Genomic DNA, 25,364 nt, shown 5'->3' on the forward strand with positions numbered 1-25,364 from the left:
TATCACTAAACTTGAGGGAGGAACTTAGGTAGAAAACAAAATGTTAAGCTTAAATAACAGTAATTAAGAAGGAATGAACTAGACCTGGCTGGAATGGACTGGGAAAAGGGTTTTGCAATAAAACAATTGAGAAATAATGGCAAACATTTAAGAAAACAGTTCTCGATTCACAGCAAAGATACATCCAAGCGAGAAACAAGGATTCTAGGAAGGGGATAAATCCACGATGGTTAACCAGGGAAGGAGCACATCAAATTGAAAGAGAAAGAAACATTAAATGTGGCAAAGATTAGTGGTAAGCCAGAGGATCGGGAAAGTTTTTAAAAAGAATAAAGATGACCAAAAAAGGAGGGAGAAAATAAATTTTGAGGGTAAACTTGCAAGTAATATCAGGACAGAGAACAAGAGTTTCTTCAATTATAGAAATAAAGAGAAAGGTGACAGAGAACATATGCCCCTCAAAGAACATGGCTTACAAAATCACAATGGGGAAAGAGGAAATGGTAGCAGAATTAAATAACTGTTTTGCATCAGTCTTCACAATAGAAGATGCTAAAAGTATTCCAAGAATACTGGATTATCAAGGGGGAAAATGAGGATAGGAAATAAATATAATAACAACCACCAGAAAAAAATATGCTAGGGAACCTAATGGGGCTAAAGACTGACCAGTCCGCTGAAATTGATAAGGTGCATCCTAGGATCTTAAAAGAAGTGGCTAAGCGACACTGGATGTAACATTAGTAAGCTTCCAAGGATCTTTAGATTCTAGGAAAGTCCCAGAGGACTGGAAAACTGCCAAAGTATCACTTTTATTTTTAAATGGAAGGAGACAGAAGGATAGCTAATCACAGACCAGCTAGTTAAACATCATTTATGGGGAAAACATCCTAGCCTATTATAAAGGGTGTAATAGCAGAGCATTTATAAACACATAATTTGATCATGCAGAGTCAACATGGCTGCTCAAATGAGAAATTATGCCGAACAAATTTATTAGAATTCCTTGAGAGGTTATAAGTAGGATAGACAAAAGGGATGCAGTGGTTGATAGGATATCAAGAGGGCTACTGAATATTTACTTTTTTCTGGTATTGGATGTAGTATATCAGCATGAATAGAGGAATGGATAGCTAATAGAAGAGAGAGTGTTTGGATAAGACGGGCATTTTCAGGATGGCAGCCTGTAACTAGTGCAGTGCTACAGGAATTAGTCTGGGGCTGCAATTATTTATAATATCAATTAATAACTTGGATAAGGAAAGTGAGCGTACTATAGAAATGCTTGCGGCAGGTACAAAAATAGATGGGAAAGCAAGTTGTGAGAATGACACAAAGACTCTGCAGGAAAATTTGGACAGGTTAAATGATTGGGGAAAAACTGGCAGATGGAATATAATATGGGAAAATGTGATGTAATGCACGTTGGCAAGGAGAGGAGCTGAGTTTTATTTAAATGGAGAAAAACTGCAGAAAGTTACAACACAGAATGATTCGAGTCCTCAATCATAAATTACAAAAAGATACCATACAAGTTCAGCACGTAGTAGGGAAGGCAAATGGCCTTTATTTCAGAAAATAACCAAACATTATAAAAGTAGAGAGGTTCTGCTAAAACTGTAGAAGGCACTAGTCAAACCATAGCTGGAATACTGTGAACAGTTTTCGTCTCTTTATTTAAGGAAAAATATCCTAGAACAGAAACAGTGCAGACAAGGTTCAGTAGGCTGATCCCTGATATGAAGAGATTGTTTTTTGAGGAGATGTGGAGTAGGTTGTACCCATACACACTGGAGTTTAGGAGAATCAGAGCAGCCTTGGTAAAACATACAGGATTCTTATGGAACTTGGCAGGGTAGATAATGGAACAGTCATTTTCCCTAACGAATCTCGGACCAGAGGCCATTATCCCGGAATGAGGGATCATCCATTCACGTTAGAGATGAGGAAAAATTCCTTCTCTCAGACCACAGTGAATCTGTGGATTTATTTCTTTTACTGTGGAGGCTGGGTCATTAAATATTTTCAAGATTGAGATCTATTACAATTCTAATAAGAAAGGTAATTAAGGACTATGTAGAAAAAGTGAGACAGTGGAGTTGAAGATCATCATTAAATTGAAGAGAGAATTTTTTGGGCTGAATTAACCTACTTCTGGTCTAACAGAGAGAATAAAGGATGAGCTACAATCAGATAGGGTCAAGCTGCAAGACAAAGTGGATACAATAATGGCGCGGGGGGGGGGGGGGGGGCGCAACAGGATAAACAAAACAGCCCTAGCCGGAACAGGAGGTGAGGTAAGCAAAATAAAAACTCAAACAGTTGCAAGCGGTGGCATGTAGGATCCTCAAATTAGTTGATTACTACAACTGACAAATCCTCATTTTCAAACAGCATATGAGTACAGGCATTAATTTGGATTTGATGTAAGAGGGCATGTTTATTTATCTATTCTTATCTAACTAGATATAGTTCTGAACAAAAAAAGTTTTAAATAAGCACTATTTGAATTTCTACAATTATCCGTCTTTGACAAGTGAAAATGAGATTGTCTTCCTGTCATACTAACCTATCTTAGTCCCATTGGTGATACTGCTAATGTGGAGCACCTTATCCACTGACAGGCTTGTCAAGACTGATCCATTAAGCAGAAGAGTCACCTAAAATGTATATATCCATTTAGTGTGACCTAAATAGCTCTTTGAGCCAATTACTTTAGCCTTGAGTATTAGCAAAGTATTGTTTTTAAACTGTTGCTTGTCAATGTTTAAATAGCAAGATATTTATGTCATTACACTGTGACATGGCACTAGCATTGGAGTCAAACTAAAAAGGATGCCAGAATTCATGAAGCAGTTTTCTTGATTACCACTTCAGTACATTTCATTCACTGAACAGTACCTCAAAGCAGTTTACAAGGCTGAGAGAAACAATAACAACGCCAATTGAAACAAAAACAGAAAGAAATGCAGATTATGTAAATTGGGAACAACAAAAGAAGTTGCTGGTGAAGCTCAGCATGGTGTTTCCCTGGCTAAGGGTGGCACAGTGGCTAGCAGTGTTGACTCACAGCACCAGGGAACTGGGTTCAATTCCACCCTCAGGCTTCCTCCAGGTGCTCCAGTCTCCTCCCACAGTCCAAAGAACTGCAGGCTAGGTGGATTGGCCGTGCTAAATTGCCTGTAGTGTTCAGGGACATGTAGATTAGGTGGGTTATAGGGGAATGGATTTGGGTGGGGTGCTCTGAGAATCAGTGTGACTTGTTGGGCCGAAAGGCCAGTTCCCACACTGTAGGGATTCTATAAAATAAAAGATAAGGGTTCCAGAACAAGGAGTCCCAAGTTTCCTCCAGGCGCTCCAGTCTCCTCCCACAGTCCAAAGAAGTGCAGGCTAGGTGGGTTGGCTATGCTAAATTGTCCATACTGTTCAGGGACATGTAGATTAGGTGGGTTATGGAGGAATGGATATGGGTGGGGTGCTCTGAGAATCGGTGTGGACTTGTTGGGCCGAAAGGCCTGCTCCCACATGTAGGGAATCTAAAAAATAAAAAAAAAGGTTCCCGAACAAGGAGTCATAAGCATGGGATATGCAGTAGGCTATCTCAGACTGTGACAAAGAGACATTTCAACATTCAGAAAGTGATGAACCTGTGGAATTCCTTAACACAGGAGGCTGTGGAAGCCAAATCATTGAATACATTTAAGAAATAAATAAATAGATTTCTAGAGGCTAAAAGTGTCAAGGAAAATGACGGTGAGATAAAGGACCAGGCATGATCATACTGAATGATGGAATGGGTTTGATGGACTAAATGGCCTTCTCTTGCTCCCACTTTCTGTGGTTCAAAGCTTTAGCAGGAGATTAAGTGAGTTCAAGGCAAATTGCAAGAACACATAAGAGAAAATTCATCAAAGATCCACAGACAGCACCTTACAAACTCACAACCACTTCTATTTAGAAGGACGAGGGCAACAGGTACATGGGAATACTACCACCTGCAAGTTCCCCTCCGAAACACACCATTCTGACTTGGAAATATATCGGTGTTCCTTCACTGTCACTGCATCAAAACACTTGAATTCTCTCTTTAAGGGCACTGTGGGTCAACTGCAGCAAGCCGACTGCAGCAGTTCAAGAAAGCAGCTCACTACCATCTTCTCAAGGGAAGCGAAAAGTGGGCAATAAACAAACCAATTTTTAAAAAACCATAAGGAAAATGATAGCTAATGTAAAATTGAATCAAAATCTTCCATAGCCATCTGAAGTGTAACAGGTTGGTGTAAGGCTTGAGGTCAATTAGGGACCTTAAAAGGAAATCTGTGCAAGAATGCAAAGGACATGGCTGAAGTCCTTAATGACTACTTTGCACCCATCCTTTCCAAGGAAGAAGACGCCTCCAAAATTACAGTGAAAAATGGACTCAAAACTGAAATAACTACTTAAAAATGAAAAGTCACAAAGAATATCTAGTGCATCAATTGAGTACTGAAATTGCAGAATCACTGGCAAAAATCTTCTAATACTCCTTGGATAGAGATGGCTGGCATGGAGGTGGAGGAGGAGCAGGGTAGTGACTGAACTGGTGAATTGCAAATACATCATCTGTAAGGATGAAAAACGCAACGACAAACCAGTGGTGTTACATCGATGTGAGGGAAAGTTTATCAGTATGATAATTTGGGACTAATTTAACAGTCACTTGGACAAATACGGATTAGTTAAAGATGTGAGGTTTTGATCAGAATTATTCAGTTGGTGCAGAGACTACAGCATGTCAAATGGGCTCTGACAAGTTGCATAGAATGCAGAGAAATGTGAGGTGAAACATTTTGGTAGTCTGGATGCAAAATTGGCTGAGTCACAACAGCATGTTGTGCTGAATGTTACTTTTTGGTCTACAGTGCAGTCCCTAGGGATCAGTGGTAGGATCTCTGTTCTTTCTGATATATGTCAATGACTTAGTGTACTTCATTAGAAATGATTCCGATAAAACCTGTACAAGTGACCATTGAACTGAGGAGCAGGAGCAGGCCATTCAGTAATATTACAGCTGATCTCTTGTGGTCTCAAATCCACCTTCTTGCCTGCCCCTCTAAACTTTATCTCTGTAGTGAATCAACAAATGATCCAACTCAGTGTTGAATACATTCAATAAGCCTGCCTCCAATGGTTTTCAGGGAAGAGAATTCCAAATATTAAAGCTTCTGAAAGTGAAGATAAAACATAATGCAAGGTCACAGACTTGGAGTATTAACTCTAGTTCTCTCTCACAGTTGCTGCTAAACCTGATTCTTTTCAGCATTTTCTATTCTTTGTTTCAAATCTGAAGTGTTATGCTTTTGCTTTGTTTGCTCTCAGTTGTTTGTTCCATTACAGAAATGCTAGTCTCAATAATTTATCTTTAGGATCCTTAATAGCAGCAGATCTACCATTTGCATTTGTGTTAATCCTTTTCATCAATGTGTGTACATGTCAAAAAAAGTACAGATAGTTTTCAGTTGATGTATTGTCACTGATGACAGGTATTTATAAACTACTTAGTCTCACGTCATTGGAAAAGTGTTAATTGCCATAACAATGGATAATAAATGTACAAAAAGTGAATCATGGACATTCAACACAGATTTGTAAAGAGGAAGTCTTGCATGACTAATTTATTTAAATTGTTTGAGGTCATTACCAAATATATGCACTATTTGAATGTATTAGATATAATTTCCTAGAACATTAAAGGCTGCAATTTAAAAACTGCACATAACATTCTGGAAAGGTTAAAGACTGGTATAAAGTGTCAGCATTGATACAGCATGAGCTGAAAAACACAAAAAGAGTAAAAGTAATGATATTGGGGAGGCAAGTAGCAGCTGCTGAAGAAATTGTGCTTGGGTATTCCATTCTCGAGATGCATGACCTTGGAAGAAATAATACTGAAATTTGTTGGTACCAACAAGTTCAGAGCATAACAAATGTTAAAGCAGGAAACGTGAGAAATTGGATGAGAATATATATAGCTAAGGGTGAAAGGGATTCCCTGGCAAATATGGGTCCATGCAGATAAATACAAATGAACAATTGTAACTGCAACACTCCTAATCATAGTACATATATAAGAGAATCAATGATTTCTAGAGACATAACGTACACTTAAATCGTAAAGGGTTAAAGAAAGTAATTTCCTTTTACTTAAGACGAGTAAGATGACTGTTAAATATTTGCAGGTCTGAGGAATTCTCTGTTGGCTCATTAGAATCAACACAGTGTGGAAACTCTTCATTTTCAGAAAAAAATTGTAGCAAGGTAGTTTGTTAACAACTTGTGATTGTGCAGGTAAAACAAGTGAACACTGTTTCACTGCCTGAGTTAACATTCTTTGTGAGGTAAATCCAATCATCGTCAATGTGAGATTATTGGTGAGCCAGTCTTTCTTGATGACACGTATCAACAACACCTTCCACAACTTTGCTGATGAGTGACACTAACTGGATATTCGATTTCTTGTGTGTAATTCTAAATTGAGTTACAACAGATGTGCTTGGCAACAGTTCTCTGAAGGCAGCAGGACAGAGTAATAGGATAGTTAAGGAGGCATTTGGGACACTTGCAATTATCTGTCAGGGCATAAGAGCAGGGAGGTTATTTTAGAGCTGTACAAACTTTTGGTCAGGCCACAGCTGGAGCACTGTGTGCAGTTCTGGTAATGATACAATAAAAAGAATATAATTGTCCTGAAGGGGTTGTAAAGGAGATTCACCAGATGTTGAGGTTGGTTGGCTTGCCAAACTGGTTTCTTGTATTGCAGACATTTTGTTCCCACGCTGGGTAACATCCTCAGTGCAGCCTCCGATGAAGCATTGTAAAAGTATTGTCTTTTTGTAGCCAGTTAGACACGACCAATACTCACTCATCTCAATCTACACGGACAAGGAGAACCACCATTTCAACTGGGGCAACACCAAAATCCTGGTACAAGCAGGCAGAGGCAGGCACAAGAACCCCTAGAAGTCTGGCACTCTACAAAGCATGCTATTAATAAACACAACGAACTCGACCCCATATAAATTCCACTACGAAGGAAAACCAGAAGTGAGGCAATCCAGCTCAACGGACTCCAGAGTTTGAAAACCAGGTGGGAAGACACACCGATGGTTCATCGGAGGCTGTACTGAGGATGTTACCAGCATGGTAATGAAATGTCTGCAATACAGGAAACAAGCTTGGTGAGCCAACCAACCTCAACACCCAAAATCTGAGCTGCAAATTTACTCCAAAACCTTAAACACCAGGATGTTACTTGAGATGGAGCATTTTAGCCAAGACGACAGGCTAGATAGGTTTGGGGCGATTTCTTTGGAGCAGAGAAGTCCTGGGGCAGGAGGACGTCTAGATTTCCAGAATGAGGTGTATAAGATTATGAAGAACATGGGCAGGGTAGCTAAAAAATTGATATTTCCCTTGGTTGAAAGATCAATAATGAGGGGGCAAAATTTTATGGTAAAGGGCAAGAGGTTTAGAGAGGATTTGAGGAAATATTTTCATCCAGAGGGTGATGGGAATCTGGAATGCACTGCCCAGGAAGGTAGTAGAGGCAGGAAGCCCCGGAGCCTTTAAAATGTACATGGATGAACACCTGAAATCTCAAGACATTCAAAGTTATGGGCTGGAAAGTGGGATTAGTGCAGATAGGTACCACAGGATCTATGAGCTGAAGGGCCTCTTCTGACTGTATGACTGTAAGATATAATGGTCAAAGTAATCGCCTTCACTATGCCACCGTAATATCATATAAGACTTAGTGAAAGGTTAACCTTATTGGGTAGTTCTTTTTTAAAAAGCATGAAATATAGACTTTGTAATTTAACAAGACGGAGTCAATAGAGAAAAACGACTTGTTTTATGGTTTTAGCACAACAGTGACAAGCATCATGCCTGAATATGTCTCCAAAAAGTTATTAAAGTGTAAGGTGTCAATGGTAGTGTTGGTGATGTTTTCTCCATTTCAATTAGACAGAGTTAAAGTTACAATGACTGTCAGACTTGCTGACCCAATGGAATTTCAAATAAAGACATTAAGGAGGCAATTTATGACTGGAGCTTTGATGCAATATCATTTATTCTCCATTGTGTCAATCAAATCTGCATTCAACTCTTTCTATGGATAAAAAAATACATTGATACTGATATCACATGGCTGAAACTGATTGGAGAAGAAACTATAAGACGCAGGAGCAAAAGGAGGCCATTCAGCTCTGCTATTTAACCAAATCTTGGCTGATAATCTTCAACTCCACTTTCCTATCTTTTCTTAATAATTCTTGATTTCCTTATTGATTAAAAATGCATCTGTCTCAGTGGCCTTTTGCACTCCAAGAAAAATAAAATATTATCTCACTTGATTTAAATTGGCATCCATGTTTTTGGTTCTCTAATTCTTGCTTTCATTTCTCGCCTCTTACAGCCGTGATTCATTATGGAGTACTATTCTAGAACTAGCACAACTGTAATAATTCGGTCATGTGATCAGTAATTACTGCTGGCAACTGCTGTAATTACATCCCTACAAGTTTACGTAGAAAATGTTCCGTTATTAATGTTGTCATGGGAACTTCGAAAAATGACAGAAATGAGGGTAGATTAGCACCAGTTTCAAAGCTAATTCATTGCCACCAAAGGAAAAAAGTCTCTCAAAAAATTCTCTAACATTTTCTGGAAATTATACAATTGTTCAGCATCTTTTTACAAACTTACACAGATGCTGCTTTGTTCTAAATATAGAGGTTTAAGTATTGACAAATTTAAGCAGCATTAGTACAAGTAGTGTAAAACATCTGATTAATCTAGAACCATCTAATATGGAACAAATTATCCGTTGACATTTTTATGAGCATTAGTGACAAAGTTTAAGATCTCAAAGAGGAAACATCTGTAACGGGTACTGCTACAAAAATAAATACTGTAATGGTGAATGTTATAATAGAGCACAATGAAAATGTTGCATCTTGGGCTTTGGATTTCTAGATGTACATTTGTAAAATATTCTACATTTAAAAACTATACAATGAGTTTTCTAATACTTCTGCTGTTCAAATTTGAACAAATCATGTAAAACCCTATTTGTAGAGTCATAAACATGACCTGACAATAAAGCGACTCAGTTGACAACCACCCACTTAAAATATCATATCAGCATGTCATATTAACTACAACTATCATGTTTCAGTTTGATATCCTCTGAAAGAGAAATGAAAACAACCTCTGTCTCATGGAAAATAAAGGGAAATACTTTTCCAGCGGCACTTTATTGCTGTGAATTTAGCCAAGTCGATCACATCTAAAAGGGCATGTTAACAAAAATAAAATTGTGAAATTGACCAGGAAATACAGCAAAACGAAATGGTGGATCACAGAAGAGGAATGGTCGATAACAGGCAATGCTGATTTATTCATGGGGAATTTATTACTTACATAATGAAAGGTTAAACTCAGGAAATGTCAAAGATGACAATGAATAATAGCCTTCTAATGCCTAACAGACATTTATTTCATTCATTATATCATAGAATCACAGGTAGGAGCAGGGTCCATCCATCAGGGTCCACACCAACCCTTTGAAGAACATACTGCCCACACCCACCTCTGAATCCATGCATTTACAAATGGTGAATCCACCTAGCCTGCACATCCCTGGACACTATGGGTAATTTACCATGGCCAATCCACCTAGCCCGCACATCTTTGGACTGTGGATGGAAATTGGAGCACCCCAGAGGAAACCCACACAGACAGGGAGAACATGCAAACGCCACACAGTTGCCCGAGGCTGGAATCGAACCCTGGTCCCTAGCACTGTGAGGCAGCAGAGCTAACCACTGAGTTGTCATTTCATACATGGACAAATAATGAAGGAGCTAACAAACAAACTAAACTAAAATTATGAACAAAATCAGAAATTGGTGGAAAAGCTCAGCAGCTTTTCGAAAGTGCTGTTTTCTCTCCATAGATGCTGCTACAACTGTTGATCTTTTGCAGCAATTTCTGATTTTGTTTCCAATTTCCAGCATCCACAGCACTTTGTTCAAAAAGATAGAATTATCTTTGGTAATTAGTTCAGCTCGAACTGTGCCATAATCCCTGGCACTGTCCAATTCAGTAACTTATCCAAATCAGCTACAATATGAAGTAATGCACTGCACTTGCCAACCAGATAAAAATATTTAAATGGAATGATCAGACAAAGATGAAAGATGACCATCACTTTTTAATAAAACATGGATTTCTAAACGCACTGTGATGAGAATGCAATATTTGTTGGTGAAACAAGCGCCACTAGCGTTAGCCCCAAATACAACACAAGACAATTTTCTAATAAACAAAAAGGTATCAAAGTGACCAAAGAGTCAAAACAATCATGTATCAGTGGAGTGATTTTAAATTGTCATTTTCAGCATTTTATGATTCATTAATTTGACATGCACATGATTTGAGTGAAATGGATTCCATGAAAAAGGACCTATAATGTTACACTGATATACAAAATAGTGCCAGTTGAAATCCCATATAGATGAATCCAAGGTTTTACACAATGTCTGGAAAGTGAATCTTAAGTGTATACTAAGGGGAAATATTAAAATAACTAAGACTAAAATAGATAAACATGTCGATGTGGTAGCAGATTTAACATATCAGGTCAGCAGTTAGTGAGGCTAAAACATCAATTAAAATAGTTGAGAAACAGAAAATAGTGTGAGATTTGAGGTAACAAAGTGTGGAGCTGGATGAACACAACAGGCCAAGCAGCACCTCAGGAGCACAAAAGCTGATGTTTTGGGCCTAGACCCTTCATCAGAGAGACTGAGATTTGAGGGCAGTTTTCCCAGACTAGTTGGAGACAATGGCACCCAACAGCAGATTGAGCAGAGCATTCATTATTGCCCATTGTTTATATTAATTATTTGAATATGCATTTGGTATAAGTCATGTCAAACTTTGCTGCTGATAGCATCATGAAGGATACAGTTAATCCTTTAGCAGTCCAAAGAAAGCTGCAAAGGAATATTGATAAAATGTTGAATAAAATTCATTATATAGTGATAATATATTCATTAACTAAAAAAACCAGAGTGCACTCTGAACATAAGTAAATGGTCCTGTGGAAAAGCTGGAGGTTTTGGGAGCTCACACAAAAAACAACACCCACCCTCATTAAAAATCACTAAATGGAATTCTAGGTCTTCTTACCATTGACAAAAATACAAAAGCCAGAATGGAAAGATCAGACAGTCCCAATGGAGTGGAGAAAGAGGATTGATATGGTGACAGAGAACATAACAAGCAAAGCTAAAAGAAAAAGAAGGAATGACAACGGGTTCACAATTTGAAATTGTTAAAATCGATATTGAGAAAACGCACGTGAGTGGGCTAAATGAATTTTTTTTTTCCCAAAAATGTGCTCTCAATGGCTTCCTACAACATAAGTTTTATAACAGCTCAGTTGGACTGCTGTGCACAATGTGGGGGTAGGCACAACAGCTTAGACAGGTTAAAATGCTGATGTCTGGAGGCATACAGGAAATACAAAAGCAAAGACTTGCAGACCTTATGCATGTTGAGGTATAGAAATCTTTGAAATTATAAAAGTTTGTAATAAGTTGAGGTGGAGAAGCGTGGAGGGACAGGGATGTATCATCCCCACTGATGAACATGTTTTGATGAACTTCTGTTGCAGTTAGTAACTTTACTGGCCATTTGATGTTTTTTGTTGTTACAGAATTACTATCTAACACAGTTAAGGTTTACTTTAAAGAAAGAAAAACAAGTGACAAATTTCACAACATTAGGATATCCCAAAGTGACTGAAAGTCAATGACACACTTTGTTTAAAAAAAAGTTAGGTGTGGCATTTGTTGCAATGTAGGGAGATATAGCAGTCAGTTTGAGTACTGCAAGGTTCCACAAATAGCAATCAAATAAATCTGTTTGTTGATGGTTGTATGTTGGCTACAAGACTGGGAAGCTCTCCCATTCTTTTTCAAATAGGGTTATCGATTGCTTATGATCTTACGTTCATCTGAAAGAACTGTTCCAGACACAACACCTCCGACTTAACAGCAAGTCCTTGATACTGTACAAAATGCCTGTCCAAACTCAATAATTATATTCATGAGGATGCAACAAATACCTGAAAGGGGAAAAAAAAGTACAGGAAAAACCAGAAGTGTGGATTAATTGGACAGTTTACCAAACAGCCAGCTCTCGCACAGTGGGGCCAACGGTCTTCTCCTGTGCTGTGATTTGCAATTCTTTGACACTTCTAGAAACTGAATGAGTTGGATCAATGAATTGCTTCATGAATCGCTTCATGAATCTTCAAAAATAAGGAATTCGATGATGTAGAGAAACGAGAAAACTTGGTATTGTTCTTCTTAGAGCAGATAAGGTTCAAGGAAGATGTAAGAGACTTTGGTAGAGTAAATTTGGAGAAACCGACGATTGGTCAGTAATCAGAGAATGCAGGGTTAAGATAATTAGCACCTTATTCTTAAACTCTGCCCCTTAGTTCAAGTCTACCAGAAATGGTGAAATATCCTTTCAGAATCCATTAAGTTCCCCAAGAATCTTATTTATTTCAAGATGATCACCTCTCAGTCTATTAAACTCCAATTGTAAAATGCGTAAACTGTTCAACCTTTCTTCATAAGATGAGTCCTTCATTATAGAAATTCAAGAAGAAGAACAAAGAAAATTACAGTACAGGAACAGGCCCTTTGGCCCTCCTAGCCTGCACCAACATGCTGCCCATCACAATTAAAACCCTTTACTCTTCCGGGGACTGTATCCCTCTATTCCCATCCTGTTCATATATTTGTCAAGACACCCTTTAAAAGTCACTACCTGCTTCCACTACCTCCCCTGACAGCAAATTCCAGGCAACCCCCCGCCCCCGTGTAAAAAAAACTTGCCTCGTACATCACCTTTAAAACTTGTCCCTCGTACCTTAAACCCACGGCCCCTGGTAACTGACTCTTCCACCCTGGAAAACAGCTTCTGACTGCCCACGCCCTTCATAATCTTGTAGACCTCTATGCGGTCACCCCTCAACCTCCATCGTTCCAGTGAGAACAATCCAAGATTCTCCAACCTCTCCTCAAGGCTAATGCCCTCCATACCAGGCAACATCCTGATAAATCTTTTCTGTACCCTCTCCAAAGCCACCACCAGATCTGGTAGTGCGGCAATCAGAATTGAACACAATATTCCAAATGCAACCTAACTAAGGATCTATAAAGCTGCAACATTACCTGCCAATTTTTAAATTCAATGCCCCGGCCGATGAAGGCAATTGAATGAACCTCCTCCAAATGGTTTCTGATGCAATTGTACCCTTATTTTCAAATAAGGAGACAAAAATAATTTACAGTCCACCATATGGTCTCACCAAAGCCTTTTACAGCTGTAGGAACATTTCTTAATTTTTATATTTCATTTCCTTGCAACAAATACCAACATTCCTTTGGTTTTCATAATAATTTTCTGTACCTGCATACACAACTTTTTGTGATTCATCTACTGTACAAGGATAGCTAGATCCCTCTGTACAAGTTCTGTATTTTCTATTCAAATACTATATTGCTTTTCAATTTTTCCTGACAAAGTCAAGAAATTAACATTTCCCAAATTATCTTGCCATTCTTTGCCCACTCACTTAACCTCCCCTAATCTTCAGTACGAATTGTAAACTATCCAAAATTTGCCACTCATATCTGTTTCATACTTCAATATATTATTTCTACTCTCAGTTACTGAAATTGCCTCTCTAACCTTCAAACGATCTAAATGAAACCTAAACAAATCCCATCATGGCCTCACCTATCTTTGTAACCATTTCTTCCCGCAAGTCCTCTGGTTCTATATACACACCCTCTACCCCACAGTTCATGATTTAACATATAATCCCACTTTCTGAAACTCCACCACCCCTTACTTCTCAGAAACTCCTTAAAAAACCCTCTAATGATAGTAAATTCTAAGGGAAAATGACAATCAAAAGTGCAAAAACAAAGCATGAGAAGATAATGGGAGTGAACAAAAGTAAATCCAAATATTCCATTGGCACATAAATAATAAAAAAAATAGGAAACAGAGAAGTGGGACCAATTAGGATGAAAGGCTAAAAAGGCGTGTGTGAGGTATGGCTGAGATACATATTAATTTAATATTAATTCAGTACGTACCAAGCAAGACCTAAGTTCTAGGCATGACACTTATGAATGCATTAGAGTGTGTGCAGAAAAAGAAATCATGAGAATTGTTCTCGGGTAAGAACTTCAGTTGTGAATAGATCTCAAAGGTGGCAGCAGTCTTGAGAATTAGAGGACATCAATTTAACGTGATTGACAACAAAAGACAGACAACAGTGAAAAAAAAACTTTTTATAAGTAGTTGGGAATCTGAAACGCGCCGACAGTGTGGGGTGAAATCTGTTAAATCGATGCTTTCAAAACAGGTAGGGGAGTGGCACTAGTCCAAGATTCTGCACTAACACGATGAGCCAAATGGCCTGCTTTTGCTAGCACCATTCTCTAACCTGCTGTCCACTGTGGGAAATTTTGTTTTGTGATTTAAAGAGATAATAAATGCGATTTGTTGAAATTGAGAATGAATCACTGAAGTGGCGTTTCTGTCTAATTCCTAACCGCCCCCACCCCGTCCTCTTCGTTAACTAAAAGCCCAGCTCCGAGAAGAGGATTCTGGTCTCGTTTAACCGGAGCTAATTTCTGAGACACCGGTAAAATAAATAAAATAAAACTGCGGGGAGCTGGAGATGTGAAACAGAAATAGCTGCGGAGGAACTCAGCCGGTCTGGCAGCGCCTGTAGACTGACACCAAAACTGTGAAGAATAACTCTGCTTTCTCCCCACACAAGCGGCCAGCCCTGCCGAGTTCCTCCGCTTATTTCTGTCTTTTGTCACCCCGGCGTGCGGAACCAGTGACAGGCCCGGCCTGTCCCTTCCCTTCACCCCGAGCCGGGCTGCGATGAACCCCAGGTCCTGAGGCAAGAGGCTCGGCCTTTAACAGTTACCTTCCGGAGGGAATCCCTCAGACTGTAATGCTCCTGAGTGTAGATAATGTCCTGAGGCGGTGACACCGAGCTTGTTTCACGGGCCGCCTTCTCCGAGTAACATCGGGCCCGGGCCCGGGCCCGGGCCCCGGCCCCGATCCGGCTCCGCAGGAACATCCGACACCCGCGGGAGACCATGGTTAACTGAGAGTGCGCAGGCGCCGCAGCAGATGGGGTAAAGCGGGGGAAATTGGAGACAGTGACCCGGGGGCTAGGGGACGGGATCCCAAGGGAGGGTGATAGGTGTCAGTATCACGGGGAAGGAGGACTCAGTATCTTGAAGAAAGTCAGTACCCGGGGGGCAGGCATGGTCAGTATCCTGGGTGAAGGTCAGTGATCACATTCAGAGGGGGTATGGTGTACTGATTAAGTGACTAGGATAAGACGAATGGTGGGGTAGAGATGGTTAAACAGAAGGAGCAAGCGAGTGATGAAGGGTCTAGGCCCGAAACGTCAGCTTTTGTGCTCCTGAGATGCTGCTTGGCCTGCTGTATTCATCCAGCCTCACATTTTATTATCTAGGAGCAAGCGAGTTGTCGGTTGAGGGTGTTGATGGAATGGTGCAGGGTCTGGGTCAGGGTTGGGGTGTATGCATTTGGGGGAAGACAGCGTAGAGAGCCCGTGGGCTGGAGGTTTTCGTGGTAAGTGCCAACATTCTGAAGATGAGTCATTCTGGATTCAAGACATTAACACTGTTTGTATCCCTATAGAAGCTGCCTCGAGTTTCTGTAGCACATTCAGCTTCTTATCACTGTGGAACATCTTGAAGCTATAGTGTGTTGACTACTTGCACCACTCCAAAGGTCATCACCAAATTTGTTAAATCTGGCAGCTGGGAGTACTTACTTATATATTAAGAAAACTCAGTGGTGCGTTTGCAAACCTAGCAAATTTGCTTAAATTAAAGAATGCCAATGGCTTTGCACAGCCTACACTTCAGTAGAAGGTAGTTCAAACACAATACATTTTTGTGAAAGTACAGCATATGCTGAAAAGTCACAAAATGCAAAACCTAAAGATTACTATTAGTAAATGAAGTGAGATTCATTTTTAGGTTAAAGTTTAACCTGTTTGGTACATTTCGTTTTGTAAACTAAATGCCATTTAACTTGCTAAATTGGATGTGAATGAGTTCAAAGTCTAGTACTCAGAACAGTTCCACTAATGTTGACTGCTCTCTGTAGCAATGTATTTGCTTGTTATTGTGAAAAACAAATCAAACACATTGATTGCAAAATACGTTGAACAGCTATAGGAATACCCATTTCTTTATTTTTCCGAAAGGAAACTGGAAACAAAGGTGACTTCACAAGCATTAATGGAAAAATATACTTGTATAAATCAAAGTCTATATTATGTAATTTTAGTGAAGTTTATAATCAGCAATTCTGTAGCAGAATTTTTCAAGGAATTAACAAAAAAAAACTGGGGATACTGGAAATCAAAAAAAATTACTGGGAAAACTCATCAGGTCTGTCAGCGTCTATGGAGAGAGAGCAGAGTTAATGTCTCAGGTCCAGTGATCCTTCAGAAGCAATTTCAGCAATTTATGTTTTGTTCCAGGAATTCTTCTGCAGAAAAAATTTCACTTCAGAAATATACTGTTTATTATTTCATATAAATAGCATAGGAGAAGAAATTGACCCAGTGCCTGGCTCACATTTGTTCCTTGACTCTTAAAATATATAACATTTTAAAAATGATTTGGAAATGTTTTTGAGATCTTGCTGTTTGCAAATCCTACCTTATTTTAATAGCTTTTAATGGCTTTAAAGCACATTGGGATGGCCTTAGGTCTTGAAATGTCCTCTATAAATGCATCTTTTTCTACAGTAGTATCCAAATATACTATAAAAATTATTAATTTAGAAATAATTATAGCATTTTAGGAATTTTGCAGTGTACTCTGTACAAAATTTTCATAAACACAAATACTTTTCTCAGAAACTTTTTCAGATACTCTTAAATTTTAAGATGTAAAGGCATTTCAATCACAAGACAAAGGGTCTGCAGGAAAGGAACAAAAAAGGGAGTTTGTTTTCAATTGTAGATTAAGTGATACTCTGTATAATAATCAACTGAATTATTGAATTGTACCATGACATACTGGCTTTGTTATATTCTGTAAATTATGCAGCATGGGGACATTGTTTTTCAAGTTGCTAACCAAGCTACAAGACCAAATTTAATATATTTGGGGCTCTCTACAAACTGCAGAAAATCTATATTGTACTATAGAAAACCTTCCATCAACATTTCTAAAAAAAGTACTTAATTTTGACTTGTTTTATGTTTCTACATCATTCATTCTAAGATCCAACACATTATTCACGACTCAATCATTTGGACTTGCATTCTGTGATTACACTTTCTTGCCAGTGAGAACACCGGCTTAGTTTTGTGTCCCCAGCTCTGCTATCACCATTATTGCAACTAAACCTACATCTCTGCTTTTAAAATTGCTGTATGTTCTGCTAATTAAGTAAAACAACATAAAATCACAATATCACACAAAATGAGATCAGAATGTACGAACTTGAAATAGAGTCCCATGTGCATGCTTTTGTCAAGTTAGCCCTCCTCCCAGCGGATGTCACATTATATTCTTGGATTAGTACAAGACATAACATTTGCTATTTGCACTCAAATTACTTTTTACTCATTCTTCCTCCCCAACTAAGATGACCTTTACATTGTTCACACTGCCCCACTAAGAAGCACATTTTCCTTTACGCATTCCTGCATTTGAAACAGACTCATCGTGTATTTATTCACCCCACTGAGAAGCACTGTCACTTTGTCCAAACTTCCTCACTCAGAAAGAATATTACTTTAGACCCGAGGGACTCCTTAATGGCTCCTATGATCTCAAGCAGACTCATGATATTCAGCTTTGACCATACAAAGTAAAACATTTTGTTCCCCATCTGTCACCAACTGAGAATCAAGCTTGCCCCAGAACGCCTCCCCAATGCAGCACATCTTTGCCCTCACCTGCCCCAGGTTTACCTTAATCTGAAACGTCCTCTCAGCTAAATACTGATTCAGCTGTGTGTCTGCCATCCCCTCCACCACTCTCACCCAAGCAACATCTTGAGTTTGTAAGATAATAAAATGTGAACCCCGCAAACCATTTCCACTCCCCCTCCCATTCTTTAGATGACATGTCCATCATGGGCCTCCTGCAGTGCCACAATGATGCCACCCGAAGGTTGCAGGAACAGCAACTCATATTCCGCTTGGGAACCGTGCAGCCCAATGGTATCAATGTGGACTTCACCAGCTTCAAAATCTCCCCTTCCCCCACCGCATCCCAAAACCAGCCCAGTTCGTCCCCTCCCCCCACTGCACCACACAACCAGCCCAGCTCTTCCCCTCCACCCACTGCATCCCAAAACCAGTCCAACCTGTCTCTGCCTCCCTAACCTGTTCTTCCTCTCACCCATCCCTTCCTCCCACCCCAAGCCTCACCTCCATCTCCTACCTACTAACCTCATCCCACCCCCTTGACCTGTCCATCTTCCCTGGACTGACCTATCCCATCCCTACCTCCCCACCTATACTCTCCTCTCCACCTATCTTCTTTTCTCTCCATCTTCGGTCCGCCGCCCCCTCACTCCCTATTTATTCCAGAACCCTCACCCCATCCCCCTCTCTGATGAAGGGTCTAGGCCCGAAACGTCAGCTTTTGTGCTCCTGAGATGCTGCTGGGCCTGCTGTGTTCATCCAGCCTCACATTTTATTATCTTGGATTCTCCAGCATCTGCAGTCCCCATTATCACATCTTGAGTTTGTATCTTTGCACCCGTTCACATTTTTAAATACATTTATAGGTTGCAGTTGTGCTAACAAATTCAGCATTTATTGTCCGTTCTTATTGTTTCATCAAACAACTGATTGGCTTGCTCCATTCAAAAGGCAGTTAAGAGGCAACTACATTGCAATGGTCTGAAGTCTTATAAAGGCTGGAACAGCTAACGACCACCTCTTCCCCAAATGATATCAGTAAACAAGTTGGGGTTTTATGACATTCTAGTAGTTTCATCATTGCCATTACTGAAAATAGTTTTTGTTTTAAATTTATATCTTTTTTCACTCATTGATTTTGAATTCCCTGACCGATGCAATGGGATTTTAATTCGCATTCCTAAATCATCAGACTGGGTCTTTGCATTATTAGCTCAGTGACAGAAACTCTCCACTAACCATTTTGGCACTTTCCCATTGTGTTTTCCCTTTCTTGCAGTTAATCTCAGATGCAAATCACCAATGGTACAAAGTGCCATTCCATATATTTGGTCACATAATCTAAACTGGCATACCAGTGCAGTACTGAGGGAGTTCTGCACTGTTGGAGATAATGTCTTTTGGATGATCAGTTGAATTGAGATCCCCTTGATCCTTTCAACGTGATGTAAAAGATCCCATGGAACTATTTCATGAAAGTGTGAGTTTTCTTCCCAATATTGACCATTTATTCCCCAACATCACCAGCAAATTGTATTAATTCGTTAGTTGTCGCATTTTTTATGGTCCTCATTGTGCATGAAATTGATTGTTGTATTAACAGTATCAAAACAGTGATGACACTTCTACAGTATTTTACTATGTGTAAAGCAACTTCGGGACATCTCAAGATGGTGAAAGATCTTATATAGATGCAAAATTTCCTGAAGAATGGGATTTTGACCTTTGACCATTTTACTACTTTTGTGATAATTAACTTTCTCAGCCTGCAACACTTATTTTCCTGAAGCACAGAAGTCAGTTGCAAATTTATTGTTCACTGCTGAACACTTTCAGTTTCAGAGCAGCGATATATTATGGTTAGAAGAATGAGGTTAGGTAATATGAACTACATAAAGTCCCACTGTTGAGGGAATGCGTTCCTAGTTAAACATCCTAAACTGTGGAATCACGAACAATGAACATTGTTTATAATAGGAGTCAACAGAATAAGTTCCAGCTTTATCATACTTTAGGTAGCTGAAGAACACATTTTCTGTTGTGTGTCCATGCCAGCCATAGTACAACAAATCAGTCCCTCTTCTCATTGGTGTTGGTTTTTATGGTAAAAATAGAAGGAACTGCAGATGCTGTAAATCAGGAACAAAAACAGAAGTTGCTGGAAAAACTCAGCAGGTCTGGCAACATCTGTGAAGAAAAAAATCAGTGTTAACGTTTCGGATCCTGTAACCCTTCCTAGAACACTCAGTGTTCTTGGTTTTTATGGTGCTGTAGTAACATCCCTTATCGCTGAGCCATGAGGCCTGCGTTCAAGTACGACCTGCCCTGGACGCATATAATAACATGTCCAAGCTGGTGGATTAGAAATTATTTAGGAATTAATGTTTACTTTCTGGCATCTTTTTACTCATGAGTGCAAGATGAAAAGCTTCAACTTCATGTCTCTATTTAGTACTGTTAAATTCGATACTACCACACAATTATTTTGGTTAATATATATAAAATGCTAGTTAGTCTGCAGCATGGATTCAATTCTGAACATAACAGAAAGAAGGGATCTCAAAGGTTTGAAGAGGATGTTGGAAGAAAAATACAAGAATTGCATCTGGAAGAGGGAGCTTGATTATGCAAAAAGACCAATGAAACTGGGATTGTTCATTTTAAAGAAAAGATGAGAAAGAGATTAGTTAGAGACGTTCAAGATCATGAATGGGTTCAAGGCATAAATAATAACTGTTTGCAGTACCAGAAGTAACAATGTCCAAGAACACAGATTTAAGGTAATTTACAGTCCTTGAACATTTTCTCATCTTGCAAAATCCTTCCTGAACCTCCATTTTGAAACTTTCCAATCAGGTATCTGTCCCTGCTTCAGTACCAAAATGCCTCAAAGTCCCAAATTACACCCCATTTGACTGTGACCCATGTTAAATATTCCTCCTTAACATTCTTGACCTGACTGCAGCCTTTGACGCATTTGGACATGCTGTACAGCCTTCATCAAATGCTCTCTATTATAATTCAGCTTGGTGGGACTCCAGTCATCGGGTCCCATACTCATCAGTCTGATGATAGTTGAAGTATAACATGCAGTGCCTTACCTTCTGTTCTTGGTCTCTACATATGTGTCGGGTGGGAGGCAGCAGACTGAAATCTAATTTCCAAACATATAATTTACACTCAACCTGTTTCTCTATCACCCCTTTGCTCCCAGACCTGCATTGGTTCCTGCTCAAGTGATGATCTATTTCAAATACTCTCATTTTGATATCTATTCCTTCTATGGCCTTATCACTCTCAATCTCTGGAATTAACTTCAGCCTAACAATCGGATTTTGATTACTGCAGGCTGTTTCTTAATTTTCACCACTGTCCATTTCTGATAATTTATTCAGTTGCCTACACTGAGATCAGACTATAGGACTGAAAGAAATAGGATCAGGTGTAAGTCATTTGGCCCCTTGAATCTACTGTGCTGGTGAGTAGGATCGTGGCTAATCTGACATCCCTTGTATTACTTGCCAGCATTTTCTCCATAGTCCTTAGTTCCCTGACTGATCAATATTATAAGCAAAGACTCTGCCCCCATACCTCTGTGTGGCAAAATGTTCCGAAGATTCTCAATGTTCTGAGGGAAGAAATTCCTCCTCACATCAATGTTGAATTAGCATCCCTTTCTTCTGAGTGTCAGCCCTCTGGTCCTTGACTCCCATGAGAAGAAACATCTTCTCAGCATTTACATTGTCAAGCCCCTTAAGAATCCTCTTCCTTTGGTTCATAAGACAATCCCTCCATCCCAAAAATCATCATCATTATCTTTCTTGGAACTGCCTGAAATGACATGATATTACTCCTTAAATAAGGGGATCCAAATTGCGCACAGTACTCCAGATGTGTTCCCACTGGCAGTTGCAATAAGACTTCCCTACTTTTATACTCCAACCACCTTGAAATAAGGAACTACATTCCATTAATTTTTGTCATTACTTGTTTCTATATTTCATGCACAAGCACTACACAACCTTTTTGTGTGGCAGCTTTCTGCTGTTTTTCTTCATTTAAATAATGTTCTGTTCTTTTGTTCTTTTTTCCATAATAAACTACTTCGCAAATTCCCACATTATACTCCATCTGCCAACTTTTTGTCCGCTTGCTTAACCTATCAGTATTTCTCTGTAAACTGTTTCTATCCCTTTCACGACCTGCCTTTTCACATGTTTTGGTGCTGTCTGTATTGGCTGCAGTACATTCACTTGCTTTCTCCTAGTGTTAATATATATTGTAAACAGGTGCGGTCCCAGCACTGATCCCTATGGAACCCTACTGGTCACTGTTTCCCAACCTGAAAATAACTTTTTTATCCCCACTTGCTGGTTTCCTGCTCAGTAATCAATTCTCTACCCATACATACTACCTCCAACAACATCTTATGACTTAACCTTTTGAAAGGACATAATCAAACTCCTTCTGGAAGTCCAAATGCAAGATATCTACTGGTTCCCCATATCCACACTGGTTGAGACTTCCTCAAAAATCTCTAATATGTTAGTCAGACATGACTTCCCTTTTATGAAGCTATGCTGAATCTGCTTGATTAGATTATGATTCTCTAAATGCTTTTCTATTACTTGCTTGATAATTGATTCTAAAACTTTTCCAACAATAAATGTTAGACTCATCAGCCTGTAGTTGCCCACTTTTTGTCTCTCTCCCTTTTTGAATGCATTCACTGTCTGGGTAGCTATCTCTTTCAAGAACATGGAATGCAAGCCATCAGGGTTAAGGGACTTAATTTCCTTTAGCGCCATTAGTTTGTCTAATATAACTTCCCCAGCAATGGTGATGGTACTTAATCCTTCCCCAGCATTCTTTCATATTAATAGGATGTTTGAAATAGCTTCTACTATAAAGAGATGGGCACAGCTCAACCTCCAGTCCTCCATCCTCCAGAAGGAGAAAGAAATAAAATGTGGGACTGATCCATACTTGTCTTGTTTATCTTAATATGGAATTCCAGTTCACATTAACGCCATCGTCTCCATGTTCTACTAATTTAAATACATTTTGCTAACTCACCCCATCCTCGACACAACTCAGATAAAAGCAAAATACTACAACTGCTGCAAATCTGAAATACAAACAGGAAGTGCTGAAGAAACTCAGCATGTCTAGCAGCACCTGTAGAGAGAGAAACAGAGTTAATGTTTTGAATCCAACTGGTCTCTTCCGAACAATCCCAATATGGCTCTGAAGCAGAGCCATATTGAGCCCAGAATGTCATATTGACTCTTCAGATGCTGCCAGACCTGCTGAATGTCACCAACCTGACTCATCTCTCCACTAATACAACTTACCCCAAATCCTCCCCAAGCAAAGTTCTCTTGAGCAAGATGGCAAATCTTGGAAAAATGCAGATAAAATAGCAAAGTCAGATTCCTAATATCAAGAAAAGATTTATAATTCTGTCCTTAGGGCTAAACGGCAAGTTCTGAATCTCACTAATGAGTAGCAGTTACTTCTTTCCATGCATTTACATTGCATTCTTAGCTGATAACACCTTATTTCTATGCGGTTCCTGATTCTCTTTGCCCTCCGCAAGATACCAGATGGCATCAAATTCTGGCATGAAACTTAGAACAGTTAGCAGACAGCTGCAGATTGCTGTTTGTTTTGTCCAACTCTGTCCTCACAGTATTGTCCGTGCATGGACAATGTCCTCTTGCACCATGCAATTTGGCATAAGCAAAGCAACAGCTTCACCAAATAACTGCAGCTGCTTTTCGACCAACTCCTATACACTTGTGCCATCTTTGGTATGCTTCTGCCAGATCTCTGCATGCAGGGACACACACACACATCTCATGCAGCTATGCAAGATCCATCCTATGGAGCTTAGTTTACTTTATTTGCACATGCTCACTTTTTATTTACTTGGAGACAGCCACCTTTCGTGGTAAATATTGCTTTTTAATGCATAAGAGAAGGGCAGGTAACTTGCTATCATTTGAAATATTGAATAGTGGAAGGGATAGACACGGTGTTTATGCCAATGTAGTATTTCAGTGTCACACCTACAGTAAGTGCCAAGAGTTCCCACAATAAACTTGCTGCATCTGCTTGGGACTAGTCCTTACCTGGTCAGTCAGGGCCCATGGTCAGTCAAGGATACCATCTGTTTACAGTTCAGGGCTGGGACCATTTATTTTGTAATGAGTCGAACGGAGGGATTTAGTCTGCTGGAAGTGGCTGGAAGATCAGTTAGTAATGATTGGCAGAAGAGGAATTAAGCTGTTCCCTGTGAATAAGTAAGAAATTCAGAATGCAGCAATGGCTAGCAGTTTAGGACGATATGGTCATAGAGACTATTTGATCCACTTCATCCATGCCAACCAGATATTCTAAATTAATCTAGTCCCATTTTCCAGCATTTGGTTCATATCTCTCCAAACCCTTCCTATTCATATACCTATCCAGATGCCTTTTACATGTTGCAATTGTACAGGCCTCCACCAGTTCCTCTTGAAGCTCATTCCATACACACACCATCCTCTGTGTGAAAAGGTTGTCCCTTAAGACCCTTTTAAATCTTTCCCCTCTCACCTTAAACCTACGCCCTCTGGTTTTGAACACCCCTACTCTGGAGAAAAAATCTTAGCTATTCACAGTATCCATGCCCCTCATGATTAACCTCAATAAGGTCACCCCTCAACCTCTAACACTGTGGAGAAAACAGTCCCAGCCTATTCAGCCTCTCCCTACAGATCAACACCTCCAATCCTGACAACATCCTTGTAAATCTTTGCTGAACCCTTTCAGGTTTTACAATATCTTTTCTATAGCTGTGAGAACAGAATTGAATGTGGTATTCCAAAAGTTGCTGAGCCAGTGTCCTGTATAGCTGCAATATGACCGCTCAACTCCTAAACTCAATGCACTGACCGATAAAGGGAAACGTACCAAAACCTTCTTCACTATCCTATCTACCTGTGACTGCACTTTCAAGGAAATATGAACCTGCACTCCAAGGCCCCTTTGTTCAGCAACATTCCCCAAGACCTTAACATTAAGTGTATAAGTCCTGCCCTGATTTGCCTTTCCAAAATGCAGCACCTCACATTTATCTAGATTAAACTCCGTCTGCCACTCCTTGGCCTATCTCCACATCTGATCATTGTACTCTGAGGTAACCTTCACTCTCCACTACACTACCAATGTTGGTGTCATCTGCACATTAATAACCATAGCTCCTATATGGGTGAGAGCAGTTGACATGATGCAAGCA

General features: G+C 39.5%; 2 protein-coding genes across 5 annotated transcripts in view; one reads left to right on the forward strand and one right to left on the reverse strand.

Annotated features, from left to right (window-relative positions):
* Positions 1 to 15,281, reverse strand: part of zgc:85777 (uncharacterized protein LOC405871 homolog) — a 62,615-nt gene extending 47,334 nt beyond the window's left edge. Inside the window, exon 1 of the mRNA XM_048556780.2 lies at positions 15,077 to 15,281. Coding sequence (XP_048412737.2) covers positions 15,077 to 15,253 — 177 coding nt within the window. The 5' untranslated portion in view covers positions 15,254 to 15,281. The remainder of the gene's footprint in view (positions 1 to 15,076) is intronic.
* Positions 14,212 to 25,364, forward strand: part of tfpi2 (tissue factor pathway inhibitor 2) — a 94,389-nt gene continuing 83,236 nt past the window's right edge. For 2 of the 4 annotated variants that reach the window (XM_048558372.2, XM_059655181.1), the window contains exon 1: positions 14,319 to 14,500. The gene's annotated coding sequence lies outside the window, so the exon portion shown is untranslated. The other 2 variants (XM_059655184.1, XM_059655191.1) reach the window with 2 other exon arrangements.

This window comes from Stegostoma tigrinum, chromosome 2, assembly GCF_030684315.1.
Source record: "Stegostoma tigrinum isolate sSteTig4 chromosome 2, sSteTig4.hap1, whole genome shotgun sequence".
NCBI classification, from domain to species: Eukaryota; Metazoa; Chordata; class Chondrichthyes; order Orectolobiformes; family Stegostomatidae; genus Stegostoma; species Stegostoma tigrinum.